We start from the raw sequence: 25,297 nt of genomic DNA, 5'->3' as shown, positions 1-25,297 counted from the left end.
GAACACAACTTCAGAATGACATTTTAGTGAGAGAGAGGTGGCTCTATAAGGAAGTTAAGCACATTCCACTGTTCAAAGCTGTCTATGTAACGTTGCTAAGCTTTTGGAGGATTTCCTTCTTCCAAGATAACTACAGAATATACATTCACACAGTTGCACACACATACAAACTTGGATGCAAAGTGTGGGGAGATTCTGCAAATGTGCCCATACAAAGAGCCAGTAAAGAATGCTGTAAGATGCATAATAAAAACCCTTCTAGAGATTCCAGCAGAAATAAATTCAGGAAACTAAACATAATGAAAACAGCATCACTATACATACATGAAAAAATTATCTGTGTAAAAAGTAGCCATGCTGCATTGTTACAAAGAGATATCCATAACTATAACACAAGAAGTAAAAATGATTATCATATTGAAGGAAATCAACTTAAATTAACTTGCAAAGAACCTATATAATCAGGATGCCTTTTGTACAATAGTTTGCCAAACTATATGAAGATAATAGAAAACATGCCTGTCTTCAAAAATAGACTAACATGTCACTTGATTAAAACTTCTCCATACAGTGTTAAAAAATACCTTGAAGTAAAAAACTAATGTATTGTTTCATATGCAACTGTAAAAGCTTTCAGAAAGCATAAAGTGATTTTAATCTTTCGTAATTATGTACATATACCACTGTTTTTTTTATACTTGTATTTCAGAGGATATTTTGGAAGAAAACAGCCATTTTGCTGATGTATGTATGTAGTTATGTATATTTTAAACTTCTAATTTTTCACATATCATGTAAACTTATCCAATACTATTGTAGAGAATGGTCCACAGACATAAAAAATTTAATAAATGTCTTAAGTGAGGGAGTCTTGTAGCCAAGCGTGCTAGGTACCAGATAGCGTTCTGAATGAAATCAAGTTCTATGGTTGAAGTCCCCTACAATGCTTCATTTTCGTACTATACCTATATCTGGTTATATAGGTACCAATTTCTAGTTTTTGTAAATAAACAATAAGGGTGCATTATTAGAGAACAATCAACAGTCATTTATTGTGATACTGTTTTCTGCTGTCATCAGTTACCATTATTAGAATAAATTACTTTTGATTTCTGATTGTCTCTCAGACAGTGTTTCCCATTTCTTGAAATAAAGAGCAGAATCTGTCCATGCACCTAATTTGTTTAAAACTCTGAATAATTTATAGAATGGAAACTCAAAACAAGATTGAAATGAACAACTTCCTCAAACTAGTAATGAACAGTTATTTTAACTACAGTTATTTCCTATGGTACTTCATCCAGAATATGTTATAACCATTATTATTATTATTATTGTTGTTGTTGTTGGTGGTGGTGGTGCTGCTGCTGCTGTCAAGCAGTGAAAACATTTTCAATTTATCAATAATGCAGTCTCCACAGGAGCTCTGGATCAGACGCATCGCATAACAGTGGGCTAATGATAGAAGGTGCTACCACTGATTTTAGAGGCCACTGACTTTAGAGGTTTTTGCTAATTTTATCATCCTGTCCACCAGAAGTGACCCTTTATGATTTCTATCCAACAGTCATTGCACCTACCCTCAGAAATCATTAACACATTTTTGATAAAAATCTTGGCCACCTGCTGGTCACCACACTGAGTAGTAAAATCTGATCACTTAACTCAACAATAAAGTGTTAGAATCCTTGAGCCCAGCAGAAGGCATGAGCTGTACATGCAGTAATCTCTAGAGGGAGTTTTCTATCATTTGAATAAAATGTTTCCATATTTGCTAATGTTTTAGTGGTCAAAGGCACACAGAATTAAAGAACAGTACCAGTGCATGAGGTTGCCTTCAAAAAACGTTACTAGCTATGTAACTAACTGCATCATCATGTTGTTTTATAAACCAATGTTTTGGCCACTATTCGAAATGGCATCCACCAGGGTGGTGTGAATATTCCACTCTAATGAAGACCATTTGCAAGAGTGCCCAAATTTTGCTTTATACAGCAATATGAGTTTGTGAATATTATTGAAAAACACAAGAACAGTGTTCAATACCATAAATTCTCTAATATTTTGATTTGGTATTTCACCTTCTTAATGAAAATATATGTCCAATCAATGCACAGCCATTGTTTATTTAACTTCCTTATATGAAAATATGAAATGCCATGCAAAAATATCTTCATAAGTGTTCTGGGCTGGATATCCATCTCTGAACATCTCACTCTCAATGACTGCTTTGTAGAGAATGTTGATGATAACACTTTTGGGATGCATGAATGCATTCAAAGAATTTAACATGACCCAGAGAGAGCACAAATTCATTAGAGATTTTTGTGCCATAGGTAAGTTGTGTACTTGCCCATCCCCTTCTTAACCCTAAATCTGTCATTTAGATGGATGATTCATTAGTGGATGTTACTTTATTTGACCTGGTGGTCTGTGGATTTCTGAGTCCAAAAAGAATGTCGACCCTTCTGATATTATGAAGGATGTACTCTCCCAAGCAATTCTGATGCAGAATGTTAGGAAGACCCTCTGTGATTCCTGTTTTCTTCGTAAAGTCACATGCATCTACATGAAGGACCTATGAGGACATGATGAAAAGTAATGTCCCCCAAATTTTTTATACAAAAACTCTTACAGCTTTTTAAATAAAACATTATTAACATTCTACACCTTTATTCTTATATCTATATATTTATTTCTCAACATAGTCACCCTGGCAACAAACTCATTTCTCCCAATGAGAGAACAATTTGTTGTTGGATCGTTTGCCATTGTTCACGGAGCCACAACCTCACCACTGCTTGCGCTGCTTCATCAAAGGAAATTCCTTGAGCATGTTCAGTATGTTTTGGAAGCAGATGAAAATTGAATTGGATGGGGCCAAGGTGGGACTGTATGGAGGGTGAGCAATGACAGTGAACCCAAGGTATGGTATTGTTGTAGATGTCACAGTGCTCAAGTGTGTTCTGGCTTTTTTGTGCTGAAGGAGATGGTGCTCCATGTGTGGGTGAACTCTCCGAATTTGAAACACGGTTATAACATTTTTTTTTCTCATGCACACCACTATATTACACGCTACAGTTCGGAGCCCTCTATAAACAGAGGGCTGCAAATATGCAGACAACAAGAATAAAAAAGGTAGAACATTAATAACATTTCGTTTATTTATACACCTTTAAGAATTTTCACATAAAAAATTTGGAGGCATCACTTTTCAGAATGAATGTAAATGAATGACTGACAAAATTCAGCACTAGGATACTCCTTATTTTAGGATTTTACCAACTTGGTTTCTTAATTTACTATGTCAGGTGTGATCTAGCCTCAACTTCAAGTCTCAATAAAATTATGTATTGTTAGCTACATTTTTTGGGGGAAATGTCTCAGCTATAATGTCCAATGTTCATTTTTGTTTGTTACCTATGTTGTTACTAACAACAATGTAACACTTATTTTCAAACTCTTGTTTTCTGTGAATAATTGGTTTCAAATCAGTATGTGTGTTAAATAGTCAATGTGAGCATCAATTTAGGAAAAAAAAAAGAGAGGAAAGTATTCAATACTGAATAAAAGTCATACATAATATAGTGATTAGAAAATGGGGGAACAAACGCCAGCATTGTGAACGATTTAGGTGTCTCATTGCCAATAGTTTCTACAATTTGCAAGGACAAAGAGAAAATACAGTCTCTTTTCAAACACAATTCCTTAAAAGCCAAAACAGCGAGAACATCTGAGCACTGATATTGCAGAAGCTTTACTTACATTGTTTCAGCAGCAGAGATCAAATAATGTGCAAGTCAATGGGTCTATTCTACAAGCAAAAGCAAATGGATTTGTGCATCTGTTGCCAAATGTAAATTTCAATTGTTCTTCATCTTGGATACAGCATTTCCAAGCTCACCATGATATTATCACAGGGAATATTTGTAGATCTCTATAGCTTCTCTATTCCTGCGGGTATAATAATGTGACATCCTAGCTATCATGTTTGTCCCACTAAATCTAGATCTATGGAACTTAGCGCAGGAGTCTCTTCTAACAAGCAGAAGAAGAAGTTTGAGCATTTAAAAAAAAAAACAGGAAACATTGGTTACAGACAATTCTCATAGAGTTATCAACCTGTCCAGGAAAGAACTATCCAAGGAGGAAGTCTCTGTTCTCTTGAAAGGAGAAAATTTTGCTATCACTCCATCACAGATTCCCACGGAAGATATTGTTGCCAATACAGAAGGAGGGATTCGTCTGTTATCACCTCATTCTGCTGATGAAATCAGGATGGAGACAGGGAGGATATTATTTAAAGCCAAGCCACCAAGCAGTAATTTATCCCTAGGAGAAAGGAAGGTGTTATGGGAGATTAGTGCAGACAGGAATATTATTGTACTTACTGCTGATAAGGGTAATGCTACTGTCGTGCTGGAGAGTGAGGATTATCATAGAAAGATCAGTGACCTCTTGGATCCTACCACCTACAAAAAACTGAAAAAGGACCCTACAATGAAAGTGTTAAGTGCTACCCTGCAAATAATAAAAAGCTCTTCCATTCGTACAGAAGATAAAAAATACCTTTGCAAAACGGACGCTTACCATCCTACACTGTATGGTTTACCTAAGATACACAAGCCCAATGTCCCATTGAGACCGACAGTAAGTGCCATTGGGGCTCCTACTCAAGAGCTGGCTAGATATCTTGTTTCTTTGTTGCAACCGTATATAGGTAAAACTGACACTCATATTAAAAATTCCATGCATTTTATTGAAAAACTGAGGGAGATCACAGTTAGTCCAAATGACATCCTTGTCAGTTTCGATGTAGTATCCCTGTTCACCATGGTCCCTGTTGACGAAGCTCTTTCTTACATAGCTGATATGTTTCCTACTGATATAATAGCTTTGTTTCAACATTGTCTATCCTCCACTTATTTTCAATATAACAACGAGTTTTATGAGCAAATTGATGGGGTGGCCATGAGCAGCCCTCTGAGCCCTGCTATTTCTAATCTATTTATGGAATTTCTCAAATAACAACTGCTGCAGTTGGCCAAAAAAAGCCCTTTGAAATGGTATCAATACGTGGATGACACCTTTGTGATATGGAATCATGCTGAAGAGGAAATGAGTGATTTTTTGGTGCACATAAACAGTCTCAATTCAAAGATACAATTCACCATAGAGAAAGAGAGTAATGGACAACTAAATTTTTTGGATGTATTGGTTATTAAACGGGCAGATGGGACCTTAGGGCACAAGGTATATAGGAAAGACACACACACACACACACACTGATCGTTATGTACGTAAGGATTCGAATCATCATCCTAGGCAGAAGAGAGGAGTCATAAAAACTTTAGTGGACAGGGCTAATAACATCTGTGAGCCAATTTATTTGCAAGATGAATTAAGCCTTTTGTGAATGGCTTTCAGGAGAAATGGGTACACTGACAACAAAATAGATCGAGCACTCCACCCTAGAAGAAAAGTGTCCGAAAATCCACAACAACCACCATCGGATGGAAAAGTTTTTCTTCCATTGATTCATAACATCATGAACAGTATTGGGAAAGTTTTGTCCAAGTGGAGACAATCTTTCGACCTACCAAGACAATTGGCGAAAGTTTAAGATAGGTGAAAGATGCATGACACCCCTTAGCTACCCCAGGTGTGTATAAGATTCCGTGTAGATGTGGCATGGTTTATATTGGAACAACTAAAAGAAGTGTTAATACCCACCTAACAGAACACAAAAGGAACTGTAGATTGGGACAGACTGACAAATCAGCTGTAGCGGAACACGTTTTAAAAGACGGTGTTCACGAAATAAAATTTAGTGAGACAAACTTCATAGCTAGGACCTCACATTATTATACCCGCATATATAGAGAAGCTATAGAGATTTACAAGCATGAAAATAATTTTAATAGAAAAGAAGAAGGTTTAAAACTAGACAAGACATGGCAGTCGACTTTGTACCAACGAAGTGACAATTGATTACCTGTAATTGAGAGAGATGGCACTAGCCAGAGATAGTTTAAAAGTTAAAAGCACATGATGAGTGGTGGCGCCATCTAAGTGCTCTATATAAGCAGGACCTCCAGTGCCTAGCAGCCTGTTGCTAACTCACGTCAGAAGATGTTGCCCGCAGTAGGCAATGAAATGTCAGGAAGGAGAAGTAGTTTTATATATGGACCACGGCAATTCAGCCTGGAAGTTTTAATTAATGGTAGCAGAAGTTATCCACAAAACTACCATCCAGTGTCCTTGATACTGATACATTGTAGACTCTTAAGCCATATTCTGAGCTCAAACATAATGAGGTATCTCAAACAGAATGACCCCTTCCATGCCAACCATCAAACACTTCAAAAACGTCAGTCTTGCAAAACCCAACTTGCACTTTTCTCACATGATATACCAAAAGCTTTGGATCAAGGCAGTCAGTTGCATGTTCTATTTCTTGATTTCCCAAAAGCATTTGACTCAGTAATACACCTACAATCACTGTCTGAAAATTATGATCATATCGGGTATCAAGAATTTTTTGGTAGTGAGGATGCAGCATATTATCTTGGCTGGAAGTCATCGGCAGATGTAGAAGTAACTTCGAGTATGCCGCAGAGAAGAGTGTTGGGACCCTTGTTCATGATTTATATTAATGATCTTTTGGACAATGCTAATCGTAATGTCAGACTTTCCACAGACAATGCAGATATCTATAGTAAAGTGCTGTCTGAAAAAAGCTACATATATTCATTCAGATCCTGATATGATTTCAAAATGGTGCAAAGACTGGCAACTGGCTTTAAATGTTCAGAAATGTAAAATTGTGCACTTCACAAAATGTAAAAAAACATAGTATTCTATGACTACAATATCCGTGAGTCACAGTTAGAGTTGGCCAACTCCTACAAGTACCTGGTTGTACGCTCTGTATGGATATGAAATGGAATAGGCTCAGTCATGGGTAAAGCAGTAAAGCCTTGGTAGAAAACTGGGAAGATGCAGTCAGTCTACTCGTGTGACCCCTGGAAGAAAGTCACAGAGATGCTGAAGAAACTGAATTGGCAGACTCTTGCAGACAGATGTAACCTATCCCAAGGAGCCCTGCTTAACAAAATTTCAAGAACAGCCTTTAAATAATAATTCTAGAAATATACTACACTGAAGCACCAAAGAAACTGGTATAGACAAGCTTATTCAGATACAGAGATATGTAAACTGGCAGAATACGGCACTGCAGTGGGATGGACATATATAAGACAAGTGTTTGGAGTACTTGTTAGATGAGTTATTGCTGATAAAAGGCAGTTTATCAAGAATGAAGTGAGTCTGAATCTGTTGTTATAGATGGCGTATGAGCGATGGGAGACAGCATCTCAGAAGTAGCAATGAAGTGGGGATTTTCCTGTACGGCCATTTCATGAGTTTACTATGAATATCAGGAATCCAGTGAAACATCAAATTACTGACATTGTTGCTGCCAGAAAAAGATCCTGCAAGAACAGGACCAATAATTACTGAAGAAAGTCAGTCACCATGACAGAAGTTCAATCCTTACAAAAATTGCTGCAAATTTCAATGCTGGGCCGTTCAATGAAACATCATCAATATGGGCTTTTGAAGCTGAAGGTCCACTTATTTACCCTTGATGACTGCACAACACAAGACTTTATGCCTCACCTGAGCCTTTCAGCACTGACATTGGACTGTTGATGACTGGAAACATGTTGCCTGCTCGTGCAAGCCTTATTTCAAATTGTACCCAGCAGATGGATGTGTACAGGTATGGAGACAGCATCATGAATCCATGGACCCTGCATATCAGCAGGGGACTGTTCAATTTGGTGGAGGCTCTGTAATGGTGTGGGGTGTGTGCAATTGGAGTGATATGGGGCCCCTGATACATGTAGATACAACTAATGTCCATTATGCATTCCGATGGACTTTGACAATTCCAGAAAGACAATGCGAGACCCCACACATCCAGAACTGCTATAGAGTGGCTCCAGGAACACTCTTCTGAGTTTAAACACTTCTGCTGGTAACCATACTCCCCAGAAATGAGCATTATTGAGCATATCTGGGATGCCTTGCAATGTACTGTTCAGAAGAGATCTCCACCCCCTCCTTGTCTTACAGATTTATGGACAGCCTTGCAGGAGTCATGGTGTCAATTCCCTCTGGTGCTACTTCAGACATTAGTCAAGTTGATGGCATGTTGTGCTGTGACACTTCTGCATGCTCTTGGGGGCCCTACACAATATTAGGCAGGTTTACCAGTTTCTTTGGCTCTTCAGTGCATAATCCCTGCTTAATGCTTACATAGGGATTGTGAGGACAAGTTTAGATTAATTATAGCTCACTCAGAGGCATTTAAACAACCATTCTTCCCACACTCAAGAGGAATGGAAAGAAATCCAAATAACTTATATAATGGAATGTACCCTCTGCCATGCATGCCACAGGGGGTCACAGAATATAGATACAGATCCCATAGTGAGGGCGACATGTTTTAAGAAAGAGCTGATGGTGCTGAAGATGAAGATAAGAATGAGGATGACATTCCTCTGGCAGAGTTAGTGCAAGAACTTTGTCCACCTTTATTATTCAGTGGAGGAATTTGTCCAGGCAGACATCAATCTTACTATGTACGTCCCAGCAAGTGAAGAAGAAATTGTAGCTGACGTGACTTAATGAAGCTCTTGGTAACAAAAATTTCTTATTTTCAAAGAATAGTTTAACACTAATGGAAAATTATAAGGCATTAAAACAAGTGCATAATCAAATGCAAAATGTGTATGCACATATTAAAATACAGAAAAACAAAGTTAACTAATTACCTTAAGTAGGACAGTACACTCTAGTATGCATTACTGTCTAGCATTTTAAAGTTAAGGCAACTGGTTAAAAAACTAAACAGCACTGCCCTTGCTGTGACTTTAGAGAACTAGAAAATTAATTTACAAGATGTTATTTTTTTGAAGTACAGACAAGGAATAATAGAATATTTGTTTTTAATATTTTGTCATTATGTGTGTTGAATATTTTCAACATGTCAGGACAGTACATGCATTTGTGCAAAATTTTAAAGGGAAACATAGGAGAAAGTGTAGGTCTTCAGTAATTTAGTGTGTATAGAATACAGTTTTTCATTTTAGTATTAGTGATTAATTTTTACTATATAGTAACTGGAACAAAGCTGTGTCAGTCATGCCTGTTATACAGAGTGTCTCAAAAGAAAGTTTATATTTGAAGAGCTCTCTGTGCATGCGCAACAAATCATAGGAGAGCAGGAGTTACATTCATTGCATTCTTGGCCTTTAGGATTTCAGTTGATATGGAGCACTTCTCAGGATCAGACCACGCATTCTGCGTGCGAGCATTTTACAAAAACAATGATGCGGTGCCTGTAGTGTGGAGGAAATTTTGGTATCATTATGGATTGCATAATGTAAATGATAGTCAAAGTGTTCCCCTAATTTAGAAATGGATCAAACACTTGAGGAGGCTGGTTGAACATTGGTCAAACCAAAATCCAAGTGACCCAGATAAAGTCAGGTTCACACACGCAACAAAAGTATCATTACAGCTATTGGCATACTGTAGTTGCATACGTGAACTCCCAGTTTTTAGTGGTGCACCTTAAGAGATGCAACTTTGTCGTGCCACATGACGTTCAACTTGGTTGTACTTCATTGTGCCACTTTCGTTCCACAAGAGCTCTCTGGTGGCAGTATTCTGAAACTTGAGCATTCTTTCACAGTACTCTACTTAATTTCAGTGTGTTTTCATTTTATTACTGAAAATTGTGAAAACATGTAACTTTCACAGCTTCTGGAACTACAATAACAGCAAGCTATGTCTGATTTTCTGCATCACTGTTTGTGTGTGTGTGTGGGGGGGGGGGGGGGGGGGGGGTGGCAATATTTGCAAACCAATAACATATCTTTCAACTTTAAAAGATTATCTGATGAATAAATAAATTAACTTAATATATGTAAACCAAAAAGTGAGTCATATACCCTCATGATTTTTTAGACCAAGCATTGTATAAATTCTTCATTACATGCAGGAAACGGCTCCCGAGTGTGATATGGCAACTGTTAAACCAAAAATTAGTTAAAACTTCCTGGCAGATTAAAACTGTGTGCCCGATCGAGACTCGAACTCGGGACCTTTGCCTTTCGCGGGCAAGTGCTCTACCATCTGAGCTACCGAAGCACGACTCACGCCCGGTACTCACAGCTTTACTTCTGCCAGTATCTCGTCTCCTACCTTCCAAACTTTACAGAAGCTCTTCTGCAAACCTTGCAGAACTAGCACTCCTGAAAGAAAGGATATAGCGGAGACATCCAGAATTCTGGAAACATCCCCCAGGCTGTGGCTAAGCCATGTCTCCGCTATATCCTTTCTTTCAGGAGTGCTAGTTCTGCAAGGTTCGCAGAAGAGCTTCTGTAAAGTTTGGAAGGTAGGAGACAAGATACTGGCAGAAGTAAAGCTGTGAGTACCGGGCTTGAGTCGTGCTTCGGTAGCTCAGATGGTAGAGCACTTGCCCGCGAAAGGCAAAGGTCCCGAGTTCGAGTCTCGGTCGGGCACACAGTTTTAATCTGCCAGGAAGTTTCATATCAGCACACACTCCACAGCAGAGTGAAAATCTCATTCTAAAAATTAGTTATTTGAAATGCCTATATCAATTAATACAATAAGATTTTAAACACTTGGGAAAGTGGAATGTCTGCAGGTTTACATGTCAGCTGTTGGTTAGTTTGCCACAACAGACAGCATTTTTATCTCTGAGTGTTATTTCTTTTATAAATGTGTTTGTGGCCCCTGATTTATAACTGTGCAAAATCTATTTTCAGATCCAATATTTGGGTTTCATCCTCCTTGTATTTAAATCTTATTACAGCTATAATGCCAAACCCTGCATTATAACATTCCTACCAGTCCACATGATTTCAATTGATGCCACATTGAAAGCTGTGCAACTACATAGAATTCGTGGTGTCCTGTGTGAATGGTATTGCGTGAACCAGGGACCTAGAAACAATGGAGAGATTTCCTCCTGCCGTAGCCACAGTGGTCCCCCCACACTGAACCCAGGGTTATTGTGCTGTTCGGCCCCTTGTGGAACCCCCCCCCCCCATCCCCACCCCCACCCCGGAAGCTTTTCATACCAGATGAGTGTAGCCCCAAATGTTTGCATGGTAGAGTAATTATGGTGTAAGCATACGTGGAGCCTGTGTTTGCACATCAATTGCCGACATAGTGTAACTGAGACAGGATACGGGCAACCAGCCTGAATTTGCTGAGTCAGATGGAAAACCGCCTTAAAAATCATCCACAGTGTGGCCGGCACACCGGACCTCAACACAAATCTTCCAGGGAAGCAGTGTGTTAGACCGTGTGGCTAGCCGGGCAGGCTGTGTGAACAGTAGCTCATGATGCCACAAGAGAAAGCCCCAAGCTGTGGCACCATATTAGCTGTGTGTGTGAACCAAGCTTAAATCAATCTGCTTGTGACAGTTCTAATGTCTCCATTCGTAAGCGTGCAATTTCCTTAAATATGTATGGATCACCTCTGCCCCAAATTCTACAAAAAAACCTTAAACTATACCCTTACAAAATCCAATTGGTATAGAAAGTAAAGCCAGATGCCAGACATAGGCAGCAGTTTGTTAATGAAGTGACTGAGTGCCCTCCATTTAACATCTTGTTTTTTTGATAAGGCTTATTTTCACCTGAATGCTCATGTAAATAAGCAAAATTGCTACTACTGGAGTGCATCAAATCTTAAACAGAAGCATGAGAAACACCTTCATTCACCAAACTGTCCATATCATCACCATTTAGCCACATGACATCTCACACTTACACTTACTTAATAACATTCTGACAGAATTCAGAAATATACAATACATCATACTGCAATCCAGTATTTCAAGTGCAACAATAAAGTAAGAATAAATTCCAATATAAAACACTATAGCATAGTACAGAACATCATTCCCAAATTTAGAGACTGAAATGTGCAAACTCACTGCCTCAGCTTGAGCTCTCTTCTCAGAATCCTGTTGTTTTTTGCTGTTTTGAACCTGTTCTTCATTGTTCTCCAACAAGTACTTATTTTTCTCCTTTCTGCTCTTCATTTGGGCCTTCCTTTTCTGATGCAGCCAGTGATGGAATGCAGATTCTGCTTTTGCACGGATCTCTTGATTACTTGTGGTGGCAAGTCTATGACAAAATACCTTCATGTTTTCTTTCAACATAATTATGTAGGACTTATTTATTTATTTTTGATACATATTTCATAGATCCAAAAGCATGTGTAAATGTAGTAAAAATGTGGGATGAGTCAAAACATGTACTGTATTTGTCCAAGTATAAGACAAAGATTTCTTTTTCCCTCAAATTCATCATTCAAAAAATACAGAACAACCTTGCATTCACAGACTAAGCTTTCATTGCTGTGTTCAATGTTTCTATGCTGTGTAACACAATAGTATGGAGGTTGTCTTACATTAACAGATGAAACTTCGGCAACTGAATTCACATGCAGATTTGATTTGAAGGATTCAGAACAGCAGTTGCGGGGTGCGGGGAAGGGGGGGTGGGGTAGGGGAGTGGGGAGAGTGGAGGGGGGGGGGCGGTGGGAGAGGAACAATGACACCAGCTTGGCTGGAGTGAAGAGCAGGCAGCAAATTTTATTGTGCTGCCAACAATGAAAACATATACCATGTTCCTTGACTTTTCAAGAACATCTACCTCATTTAAACTACAGTTTGCCTGAATTCATTTGTGGTTGAAATTCAACTAACTTTAAAACTGGACAAATACTCAACAAGAACATACATTTCTACAGGAGACAAATTAATGCTAACAAAAATATGTTCACACATAAAAATATGTTCACACAGAACACTTGAACTATGGCACAACAAATGAAGCAAATACAAATACTTTATTCACTTTTGATCGTATTTACATGCAATAAGTGTCATCAAGTTACATAATAATAATAACTTAGGCAAATGCACTAAATACAAGAACGTAATACAAGATAGATATACTGTATAATTAAGTAAATGACGCAATAACAATAAATAATTACATAATAGAGCAATTAAAAGTTAATGCACTATATATCAAGTGAATGCCAAAGACAATAAACAGTCAAACACATAAATAACAATAAGCACTTGAAACAATAGTAAAATAGTTACACAGCCTGATGTTTATGGTTACAAAATAATGTATGTAGTTTATTTATTGTGAGTCATTTGTGATGCACTCAAGGAACCCCTGAGTACAGTAAAATACTTTACCTTCGTCCATTTCACAGGAGTAGTTTTAAATTTATTTACTGGCACTGTGTTGGCATCTTCATGTAATTTAATGAAGTAGAGAAGATCAAAATATCTGTAGCTGTTATGGCTCCTTGCCAGCCTAGCACATTAATTGCATGTCCACTCCTTGTATTGTGGTCATGAATCATCATCTTAAGGTTAAACTTACATTAGTTTTCTTTAACAAAGGCAAGGCATTTGAACATATACAGCCTAGGTACTGTATTTGTATTTAGTTGTTGTTGTTGTTGTCGTTGTGGTCTTCAGTCCTCAGACTGGTTTGATGCAGCTCTAAATGCTACTCTATCCTGTGCAAGCTTCTTCATCTCCCAGTGCCTACTGCAACCTACATACTTCTGAATCTGTTTAGTGTATTCAGATCTTGGTCTCCCTCTATGATTTTTATCCTCCACACTGCCCTCCAATACTAAATTGGTGATCCCTTGATGCCTCAGAACATGTCCTACCGACCGATCCCTTCTTCTAGTCAAGTTGTGCCACAAACTTCTCTTCTCCCCAATCCTATTCAATACCTCCTCATTAGTTATGTGATCTACCAATCTAATCCTCAGCATTCTTCTGCAGCACCACATTCTGAAAGCTTCTCTTCTCTTCTTGTCTGTATTTAGTTATCTGAAGCAATCTCTACATGATTTCCATGAGTTGAGTTCTGCAACCCACCTGATAGCTTTCTTATCCTATTTAGATATTAATTTTGAGCATACAGAACTACCCCATAATAGTATCCCATAAATCAGATGGGAATGGAAGAATGTAAAATATGCATACGATAGAAGTTCTTTGCTGACACTGCTTCTCAGCTTGTTCATTATATAGATGAGACACGCTAGTCTGCAACATAATTTCCTTGTCAGGTATCCCAGCTGAGCTTCTGGTCTGTGTGAAACTCTAATAGTTTGACTGTTTTGTTAGCATGACTGAGAGCAGTCAGACTGAGTACATGAGCTTTAATAACAGCACTAGAGTTGCTGCTACTATACGTCATTATCGATTTTCACTGGTGGCTACAGTGCTAATCTGAAGTGGAACAATTTCTGTTGATTTGGATGTAGGAAATTGAGGGGACAATGTGTTGTTATCATGTAGTTTGCTTAGATTGTCAGTGTTGTAAGAACTACAAATTGTTGCAACTGTTAATGAGTGCCAATTACAAGTTTGTGGTTCTCAAAGACATTATGATGCTAACTTTATGTTAATGGCAATTCATGAAGCACAGGCCACAAACAACTGTGCAGCAGGCAGAAAATTTGATGTCACAGAAATGAGTGTTCATAGGTGGTGTCAGACAAAGAATATATTAAAGAGTGCCATTTCCACATGATAAACTTTCAGGGTATCAAAGCACAAACTGGAGCAACAGGTTGTTCAATACATGCAAGACATATACAATGAAGGCTTTCTGATTACACAAGAAATTATCTGAATGAAGGCACTGGAAATAAAAGACAAATTTTCCAGCTGGATGTGTTATTGAGTTCAAAGCAAGTACTGGCTGGTGCATGAGATGATGAAGAGGGTGGAGCTTACATTGTGATGCAGAACAGAAACTTCTCATACCTTATGGCAAAAACTACTTGTGTGTCAGTGTCATATAATCAATTTAAAGAAATTGCATGATTATTTGCAAGGCAACATGGGAAATGCTGATCAGAAGTCTGTTTATTTTGACATGCCATAAAATTCTACTGTCGACATGAAATCCATGCTGATCAGAAGTCTGTTTATTTTGACGTGCCATAAAATTCTACTGTTGACATGAAATCCATGAAAAGTTCTGACAATGAAAAGGCCTGAAATAACATTAATTCTGGTTGCACTAGCAGATGGAGGAAGCTCCCCCATATGTGATTCTTCACAGGAAAATGATATGGAAACAAGTAGGAGCTATCTTTAAAGGCCAACAAAAGGTATGGATGACATATGACATGATGCTAGATTGGTTGAAGTTGTTTAAACAGAATACCATGTTCTTGGCTTAACAGAAGGAAAATGTTGGAACTGGATTCTTTCAGGTGATACCTCACCTAGGAAGTTAATGATTAATAGCAGCACATACCTGGATATAATTCCCAGCAGATCGACCTCACAACTCCAAGAGATGTACACTGTTGTGAATAGACCTCTTAAGGCTCACCTGTGACAGCTTTACAGTGATTGGATTCTTCAAAGAGACCATGCCTTCACTCCAAGGGAGGAAGTCAGAAAACCCTCAATATCCATGCTGGGCCAGTGGATCTTTGCTGCTATGGCAAAATCTCAAGTGAATCTATCTGAAAGAATTCAAAAAGTGCTGCATATCCAATGCTATGGATGGTTCAGAAGATGTCAGGAAGGACAAAATACCAGTGGGCCTATAAATGATGACAATGATGATGATAGAACAGTGATACCACAGATCATTCCTTGTATTTTCAAAATGTATACAATCAGTAAATGGCTAACGTTAACATCTTTAAGCAGATGGTTTATATCAATAAAAATGCTTGTAATGTTAAAAGTTAAATTTTCTCAAGGAATGTCTTAAAAAGGGGGGGGGGGGCATTATCCTATATTGAGGGCCATCTTATAGTAGGATAAAAAAGGTACTTCATTATGTGCATGTCATTTACATACATGAATTTACACACATATCATTTGCATTAATTTATGTAGTATTTGTTTATCATTTCACAAATGTGTAAAGACAGACCTATCTATGAGTTACAAAATACACCCTAAGGCAAAAAAAAAGGTGCATCATGAAGGAATTGTCTGAATGGGATAGAAGTTGGTAGATGTCATGTACATGTACAGAGACCAATTTCAGAAAAAGTAGATGATTTAGGCCAGCCAGAGTGGCCGAGCGGTTCTAGGTGCTACAGTCTGGAACTGTGCAACTGCTGTAGTCGCATGTGTGTGATGGCCTTAGGTTAGTTAGGTTTAAGTAGTTCTAATTTCTAGGGGACTGATGACCTCAGAAGTTAAGTCCCATAGTGCTCAGAGCCATTTTGGATGATTTGTTCAAGAAAAAGACCTTCACAAATTGAGCAAGTGAATAATGTGTTGATCGACCTTTTGCCCTTATGCAAACTGTTGCTCAGTTTGACATTGATTGATAGAGTTGTCGGATACCCTCCTGAGAGTATCACGCTGAACTCCATCCAATTGGTGCTTAGATTGTCAAAATCCCAAGCTGGTTGGAAGTCCCTGCCCTTAATGCTCCATTGTGGAGGGATCCATTGACCTTACTGGCCAAGGTAGTATTTGGCAAGCATGAAGACAACCAGAAAAACCTCTTGCCATGTGTGGGTGGGCATCGTCTTGCTGACATGAAAGTCCAGGATGGCTTGCCACATTTGGCAACAAAACAGGGCATAGAATATCACTGATGTACCACTGTACTGTAAGGATGCCACAGAAGACAATTAAAAGGGTCATACTATGAAGAGAAATGGCACCCCAAACCTTCACTCCTGGTTGTCAGGCTGTATGGTGGCCTACCTTCAGGTTAGTATCTCACGCTGTTTAGAGCATCTCCAGATATGTCTTATGCCTGGAATCTCATTGGCTGGAGTAAAATTATCTTCAGTGATGGGTTCCTCTTCAAACTGAATCCTGATGACCAACGAAGACATGGCTGGAGCCCCCCAGACAGCAGTGGGATACCAATCTGACTGTTACCTGCCATACTGCCTGACAACCAGGAATGATGCTCTGGGACCCCATTAGTTGTCATCTGTGGCACCTTTAAAACACAGCAGTATGTTGACAATACTCTCTACCCTGTTTTGTTGCCCTTCATGGCTAGCCATTCTGGGCTTATATTTCAGCAAGATAATATGCAGCTGCACACAGTGAGAGTTTCTACTGCTTGTCTTAGTGCTTGTCAAACTGTTTCTCAGCCAGAAAGGTCGCTGGATCTCTCCCAGATTGAGAACATTTGGACCATTAAGGGCAGGGCCTTCCAACAAGGTTGGAATTTTGATGATCTAATGCACCAATTGGACAGAATTTGGTATGATATCCCTTAGGATGGTGTCCAACAATTCTTTCAGTCAATGCCAAACCAAACAACTGCTTGCATAAGTGCTGGATCAACACATTACTGACTTGCCAATTCTGAAGCTCTTTCTCCTGAATCAGTCATCCAATTTTTCTGAAATTGTAGTCATACTTCGGTCAGCCAGGTCACCACATCTCTCCCCAATGGAGAATGCCTGGAGCATTGTGGACAGGCCTTTCCAATCAGCTTGTGATTTTGATGCTCTAATGCACCAACTGGACAGATTGGCCACAATATCCCTCAGGAGGACATCTCACAACTCTATCAATGAATACCAAGCTGAATAACTGCTTACACAAGGGCCACAGCTGGATCAACACATTATTGACTTACTCAGTTCATGAATCTCTTTCTCTTTAATAAGTCGTCCAGTTTATCTGAAATTATAATCATTTGATCATTTGGTTGTCTGTACACGTACATCACATCTACTGATTTCTGTCCCTTTCAGATAATTCCTTTGTTGTGGGCTTTATTTTTGTCTTAGAGTTTTAATAATCTAATGGGAAAGGATAATATAGTGTTGTAGAACATAATGTTTGATATAAAATAATAAATTAGCACAGGGAAAACAAATATAAATCTACATCTACATCTACATCTACATGACTACTCTGCAATTCACATTTAAGTGCTTGGCAGAGGGTTCATCGAACCACAATCATACTATCTCTCTACTATTCCACTCCCGAACAGCGAGCGGGAAAAACGAACACCTAAACCTTTCTGTTCGAGCTCTGATTTCTCTTATTTTATTTTTATGATCATTCCTACCTATGTAGGTTGGGCTCAACAAAATATTTTCGCATTCGGAAGAGAAAGTTGGTGACTGAAATTTCGTAAAAAGGTCTCGCCGCGACGAAAAACGTCTATGCTGTAATGACTTCCATCCCAACTCGTGTATCATATCTGCCACACTCTCTCCCCTATAACGCGATAATACAAAACGAGCTGCCCTTTTTTGTACCCTTTCGATGTCCTCCGTCAATCCCACCTGGTAAGGATCCCACAACGCGCAGCAATATTCTAACAGAGGACGAACGAGTGTAGTGTAAGCTGTCTCTTTAGTGGACTTGTTGCATCTTCTAAGTGTCCTGCCAATGAAACGCAACCTTTGGCTCACCTTCCCGACAATATTATCTATGTGGTCCTTCCAACTGAAGTTGTTCGTAATTTTAACACCCAGGTACTTAGTTGAATTGACAGCCTTGAGAATTGTACTATTTATCGAGTAACCAAATTCCAACGGATTTCTTTTGAAACTCATGTGGATCATCTCACACTTTTCGTTATTTAGCGTCAACTGCCACCTGACACACCATACAGCAATCTTTTCTAAATCGCTTTGCAGCTGATACTGGTCTTCGGATGACCTTACTAGATGGTAAATTACAGCATCATCTGCGAACAGTCTAAGAGAACTGCTCAGATTGTCACCCAGGTCATTTATATAGATCAGGAACAGTAGAGGTCCCAGGACGCTTCCCTGGGGAACACCTGATATCACTTCAGTTTTACTCGATGATTTGCCGTCTATTACTACGAATTGCGACCTTCCTGACAGGAAATCACGAATCCAGTCGCACAACTGAGACGATACCCCATAGCTCCGCAGCTTGATTAGAAGTCACTTATGAGGAACGGTGTCAAAAGCTTCCCGGAAATCTAGAAATACGGAATCAACTTGAGATCCCCTGTCGATAGCGGCCATTACTTCGTGCGAATAAAGAGCTAGCTGCGTTGCACAAGAGCGATGTTTTCTGAAGCCATGCTGATTACGTGTCAATAGATCGTTCCCTTCGAGGTGATTCATAATGTTTGAATACAGTATATGCTCCAAAACCCTACTGCAAACCGACGTCAATGATATAGGTCTGTAGTTAAATGGATTACTCCTACTACCATTCTTGAACACTGGTGCGACCTGCGCAATTTTCCAATCTGTAGGTACAGATCTATCGGTGAGTGAGCGGTTGTATATGAGTGCTAAGTAGGGAGCTATAGTATCAGCGTAATCTGAAAGGAACCTAATTGGTATACAATCTGGACCTGAAGACTTGCCCATATCAAGCGATTTGAGTTGCTTCGCAACCCCTAAGGTATCTACTTCTAAGAAACTCATGCTAACAGATGCTCATGTTTCAAATTCTGGAATATTCCATTCATCTTCCTGGTGAAGGAATTTTGGAAAACTGCGTTCAATAACTCCGCTTTAGCGGCACAGTTGTCGATAACAGTACCATCGGCACTGCGCAGTGAAGGTATTGACTGCGTCTTGCCACTTGTGTACTTTACATACGACCAAAATTTCTTCGGATTTTCTACCAAATTTCGAGAGAATGTTTCGTTGTGGAACCTATTAAAGGCATCTCGCATCGAAGTACGTGCCAAATTCTGCGCATCTGTAAATTTTAGCCCATCTTCGGGATTTCGCGTTCTTCTGAACTTCGCATGCTTTTTCCGTTGCCTCTGCAACAGCGTTCCATTCTCAGTGTTGTATCAGCTATAAAGATAGAAAGGTAATCTATTCTCTTTCTCTAACCAGACTAGAGTGAAATGGTATAAGAGACCACAGTCAAGATAGACATAATGCACAGTTGCTCATTGCCACTTTTGATAATTTCTATACTGAAAAGGTAAAGCAGGATGTGAAGTCTCCGTTTGACAGTTGTTACTCACAGGAAGAAAATCAGTATAATTTCATTTTCTGATGATATAGCAGTGGTCACAGTAAGTGAACAGGGGCTGTACTGGTACTTAATGAAACAGAATGTGTGCTAGCTGATAGCTATAATATGCACGTAAAAAATTAGACTATGGTAATGATGTGCACAGAAAGTGGACATGAGGGATTGCAAAAAAGAAACTCTTCAAGAGGTTGATAAGTTTTCCTACCTTGAAAGAAGAATAGATAAAGAAGGTGGATGAAAGACAGATGTGGTAGTGTAGATTGCACAAGGAAAAAGAGCAATTTATAAAAGAAAATTGCTACTAACATCCACAAATGTAAATCTTGAGACCAAGGAAACAGTAATGAAACACTATGTTTTAAGAACAACTCTGTATGGGTATGAATTGTGAACAATAGGCAAGACAGAAGTGAAATGATCAGAAGCCTCTGAAATCCTCTCTTATAGGGGACTATTGATGATCTGATAGATTGACAGATGAAGGAATGGAGAGGTGCAACAAAGAGTCAGTGAGAAAAAATGGTTAGCAAAGAACACACTGAATCACAGAAACAGACCACACACAGGAACAGACCTGGGTATGAATATATAAGGCAGATTGTTGATAACAGAGGATGTAAAATTATACTGAAACAAACAGGCTATCTGGAAAGTGATGTAACTGATGAACTGCATCACAAATTTTTGTGATCAATGACAAGATTTATAGCAAAACAAATATTTCCTCGATCACTGTGAAATGTTATTGTGAATATATTGCAACTGTGATTATCAAAGCAATAACAGCACTTCAAAACTCATACAGGCATAACCTGTCTTATCCGGTAATTTATTCCACAGGCTTATTTCATATTTGTAGACTTTTATTTTACAGTTCAATGACACATTACTATACAAAGTATAATTATTACTAACTATTGTAACAGGTTTGATATTTTCTGTCCTTCCGCTGACGCTATGGCAGGGAAGCAGGGATGTACAGGATGTATGGCAAGTGCTGACACTGCATGTAAGTGCTGATGGTGTGGCACTTTCCAGGTTACCAATGAGCTTCCCCCAATCACATTGGGTGATTTTTACTTGTAGCAGGCCTGGGAGGTTGCTCCCTCACTCTGTTAGTGATCTTGACAGGTGACAGAATACTCTCAAGGGACTGAAGTTTCCTATCATGCCTCCCACTATGCAAAGGCACTGTACCCCTTCTTCCAATAAACTACTTTTGTACCAATGATGCCTTCTTCTTATTATCCCCAAATTTCACAGTCAGACCTGTTGCCCACCCTCCTAGCTTGACAATTCTGTACACTGGTCTGCAGAAGTAGCATCTGACCTGTAACCTTTGTGGCCTGTTTGTGGCTGACGTTTGTGAGGAGCACACTGTTTCCTTACAGCACAATGATGTGCTGGACAGCCCTGTTGCACTACACTTTCATATGTCCCCTGATTCGCCACATCATGTCCACTGGTATGCACACTGGGAGAAGCATGCTGTTCTGGTTTCTGCACAGCTCAAAGCTGACCTGTGTGCTAATGCACTGTTATACATTTGAAATGACTGGCCCCAAGAGTATGTACGCGAGTGAATCAAGTGCGTGCGCCATAGTGGATACCGGTATTGACCACATGAATAGCTCTGTGGCTGATCATTCATTGTAGCAGAGGGTTCTGGGATTGGCTCTTGCTCTGCCACAAGGTGTCTGAGCATCATCAGCTGGCTGTGCTTTGCCGTAGCTGCTGCAACATTGTCCTCATCACAGCTCAAAGACATTGACTGTGAGTGTTAAACTGTTTTACTGTAGTTCACCATGAAGATTGCTGAGCAGGAAAATAGAACAACACCTGAAAATATTTTAAAACGTAATTTTACTTCCAGCTTAACAAAAGCATGAGATGAGATGAGGCCTTGGATATCGCCAGGAGCTACACTGAGAGAGTAAATTCACTAAAAATGATTTATTACTTTTGAAAAACTTGTGCACAGATTGGTGAAGATTCCCGGATCAAAAAAGGGTTTACTTTTGTTGGTATAAAATTATCTACTTTGAGAAAAAAAAACACGCTGAGTACTTTGAATCATTTGCAGACAGAAGCCAAGCTTTTTCTTTCTGTAATACATTCTGACAGAATGTCAAGAATGTAAAGATATCCTGCTTCATGAGGCCAAAGCCTGCACCATAGATGTCTTTAAGGAATTGATACTAGAACAGGAGATGAGATCAAGTTCACATCACATAGTACCTTTCAAGAAATGTACAACTCACTCTATTGAGGGAAGAGGCAAACCAATTTGTAACAACTGCAAGGCAGGAATCTGATGTGGTCCATGTATTTGTAACCGCAACCAGGTGTGGTGGATGGCTCTCGATCTTCCACCAGAACCGAGTCCATCAACATGAGGTAGCAAATATGAGGCAGCCAAGGAAGTGGAAATGTGGGTTCTACTATGTAAAGACTGCTTGGTAGCTACAACAGGAAAACACAATTAATTAGCAGGAGTACAAATGAAGAAAGTATTTATTACTCAGCTTTGTTGTAGTCCATGATCTGTTGGCTGACAATTATAGAAGATGCGACTATACTGAGCGTCTGTAGAATGACATAATTTACAAGTCACAGATCTTGCAGTGACGAATTAATCTCTTGTAATCTTGAATGTTGAATCCGATGAATATGAAGACTAACTTGGCTGTTGACATGACAGGATGTAGAATTGTTTATAACTGCCAACTAAGTACTGTTGACTTTACTATAGAACTATTATGGTGCCTTACAACTGGGCTACAAAGACTTGATGGCAGCAATGACTGAGCTGCAGACAAAGACTGACTAACATCAGCACTGGCTGACCACAGAATGTGATTACGAGCTGTAGGCTGGCACAACTACACTACACTCCTGCTACACCTGAAGTGGCCTAGCGGCGCCTCGCGGTGAGCGTAAGTACTGTGACTGGCTGTGTACTCTTTGGCTAGCACAGCTGTTCTTCTGTTCCATTTATTAAGAGAATCACATCTGGTGGATCTATCTCTCAGCCGGCGGTGTGGTCGTATGACTGATGACACCACAGTGGTCATTATTATTGACGGGGGCACCATGCACACAAGAGAAATAGGCCATGTGCAACAGGCATGCTTCAGGCAATGGTACCAGCAGAATAGAAATCTGACAGGTGTTAGTGATAGCTGCAGATGAAATAATAGGGGCAAAAATTTGGGAAAAGCATCAGGAGCCAGAGTAGCCACCATCCCAAGCTCTCATTAGCCAAGATTAATCCAGTGAGAAGCCAAGGAGTAGAAAAGGTGGAATATATGATGTTCATTGGAGAATTAGATAAGAAAAATGTGAAAATACATTTTGGTGTGGAGTACAGTGGGCACATTATTTGCTCCCCTTAGCGATAGGTGTGCCTTACAGCAGGCATCACAGTCATCTGTATGGTTAAGAACGCAAGACAATACAATCTGTAGGCTCATGGGACATTAATTTGAATAGAATTTGCCGTAAAATAACAATTTCAAGAGCAAGTATATGATGTCCATAATTTTTTTAATTGCCTTGATCACAGAATTTATTGAACAGAATAACTGGTTTTGGCTATACAATAGCCATCTTCAAAATCTACAATAGAATGAAAAGGGAAAAAAAATTACTGTCTATTACAATAAGAGATTAAAAACAAAGGACAGAAAATATAATGTAAATACAATATACCTCTCCAGTCTGCTGCACTACAATAAGTCATAGATGTGTAACTATAATAGGAGTTAAAACTGCCATGTGTGCTTCAACAGTGTGCGTGCGTGTGTGTGTGTGTGTGTGTGTGTGTGTGTGTGTGTGTGTGTGTGTGTGTGTGTAATATAAATCTATCCTAAAAGTCACTCAAGCATGCATAACATACTGATAATTATACAAAGTAGTTAAAAATAGGTTCTTTTAAAGGTATACTTCTATAAATTATTCTCTATTTAAGCAACATTTTTAAATTTTATTTAACCATATGAAAAATCTATGTTCAGAAGTAAACAACACATTTGAAAATAAAAACTGACTGCAGAAATCATTTTAAAATTGAATATTTTCTTGATGGCTCTAGAATTAGTATTACCAAGGAAGAAAATGAAATAAACTTCAAGAACATCAAGATTGGCCTGTCTTTCATATCCCAATATATATTGTGATTCAGACAATAAACAATAAAAATGAAAACAAAACAAACATGAAGTAACTATAAATAAGCAAATTGCAACAGTATTTTAATAAAATATGTGAGAATAGCATAATTTATAGCAGGAAGGTAGTGAGATGCAGCAGTTAGTTATGCTAATGGCACAGGCTACTTGTAGTTCCATGTTAGTTTCTTTTCACTAGCGTTCTTGTTGTGCTATTGAAAACAGTGGATGTTACTGCAGGGAATGGCACACTGCCCGATGTGCCATGTGTCCACAATGAGCTGTAGATGATAGCAGCACTGTTGACCTCTGCAAGCCTTTGACACTGCAAGATGCCACCTTAAACTAGGAACTCAAATGTCAAAAAATAAGTTTTTCCAAGATTTCATAATAAATGTTTTGTTTGAAATCACTTTGCTCAATAACAACACAATCAGGATGCTGTCTCTTACTGCCTCAAATTTCAAGTTCCTTTAAAATGATGAGGCATCTATCTTTGGGAGCAATGTGCAAGATTTTCAGTTTGTGTACTATGTTTGTTACTCTGTTTATTAATTTTTAAGTGATCACCAAATGCTGTCTTAGTGCACACATGGGTGTGAGCTTTACATTTTGTTTCAAAAATACGTCCTGTCTACCCAGTATAAAAGTAGTTGTAATCATCACATGTAATTTTATAAATACCTGAATTTGAAATTGTACTATCTTTCTTGCCAGTTTTAAGGCAAAGATGCATTTGCAAAGTGTTATTAATTTGGAAACTTAATTTTCAATTTTTGGGACACTTTGCTCTGATGTTCCATTGCAACATATTTTATTTTCTTGCTGTTGTTCTGATGTTTATTTCCATGTGTTGTCATTTGCTTATTGGCCTTGTAACAAATGTTCATTACTTATTTTATATACATTAGCACAGGATATTTGCTTAGGGATGTTCACTCCTTTATTTACTTCTTCTTGTGACAAAAGTAGCCATATCTTATGATGGATCACCAAATTAAAGAAGGCTTTTCTCTATCATTGAGGATT

The 25,297-nt window shown here is 38.7% G+C and overlaps 1 protein-coding gene across 2 annotated transcripts in view; it reads right to left on the bottom strand.

Moving 5' to 3' along the window:
- LOC126334892 (calponin homology domain-containing protein DDB_G0272472-like) overlaps positions 1 to 25,297 on the bottom strand; it is a 146,428-nt gene that overhangs the window by 14,486 nt on the left and 106,645 nt on the right. For both annotated transcript variants that reach the window (XR_007564784.1, XM_049997597.1), the window contains exon 6: positions 12,042 to 12,234. Coding sequence is in view for 1 of the 2 variants with exons in the window: in XM_049997597.1 (XP_049853554.1) it covers positions 12,042 to 12,234 (193 nt within the window). In the remaining variant the exon portion in view is untranslated. The remainder of the gene's footprint in view (positions 1 to 12,041; positions 12,235 to 25,297) is intronic.

Source organism: Schistocerca gregaria, chromosome 1 (assembly GCF_023897955.1).
Source record: "Schistocerca gregaria isolate iqSchGreg1 chromosome 1, iqSchGreg1.2, whole genome shotgun sequence".
Lineage (NCBI taxonomy): Eukaryota > Metazoa > Arthropoda > Insecta > Orthoptera > Acrididae > Schistocerca > Schistocerca gregaria.
The sequence above is the reverse complement of the archived record's forward strand: the minus strand, read 5'-3'. Positions and strand labels throughout refer to the sequence as shown.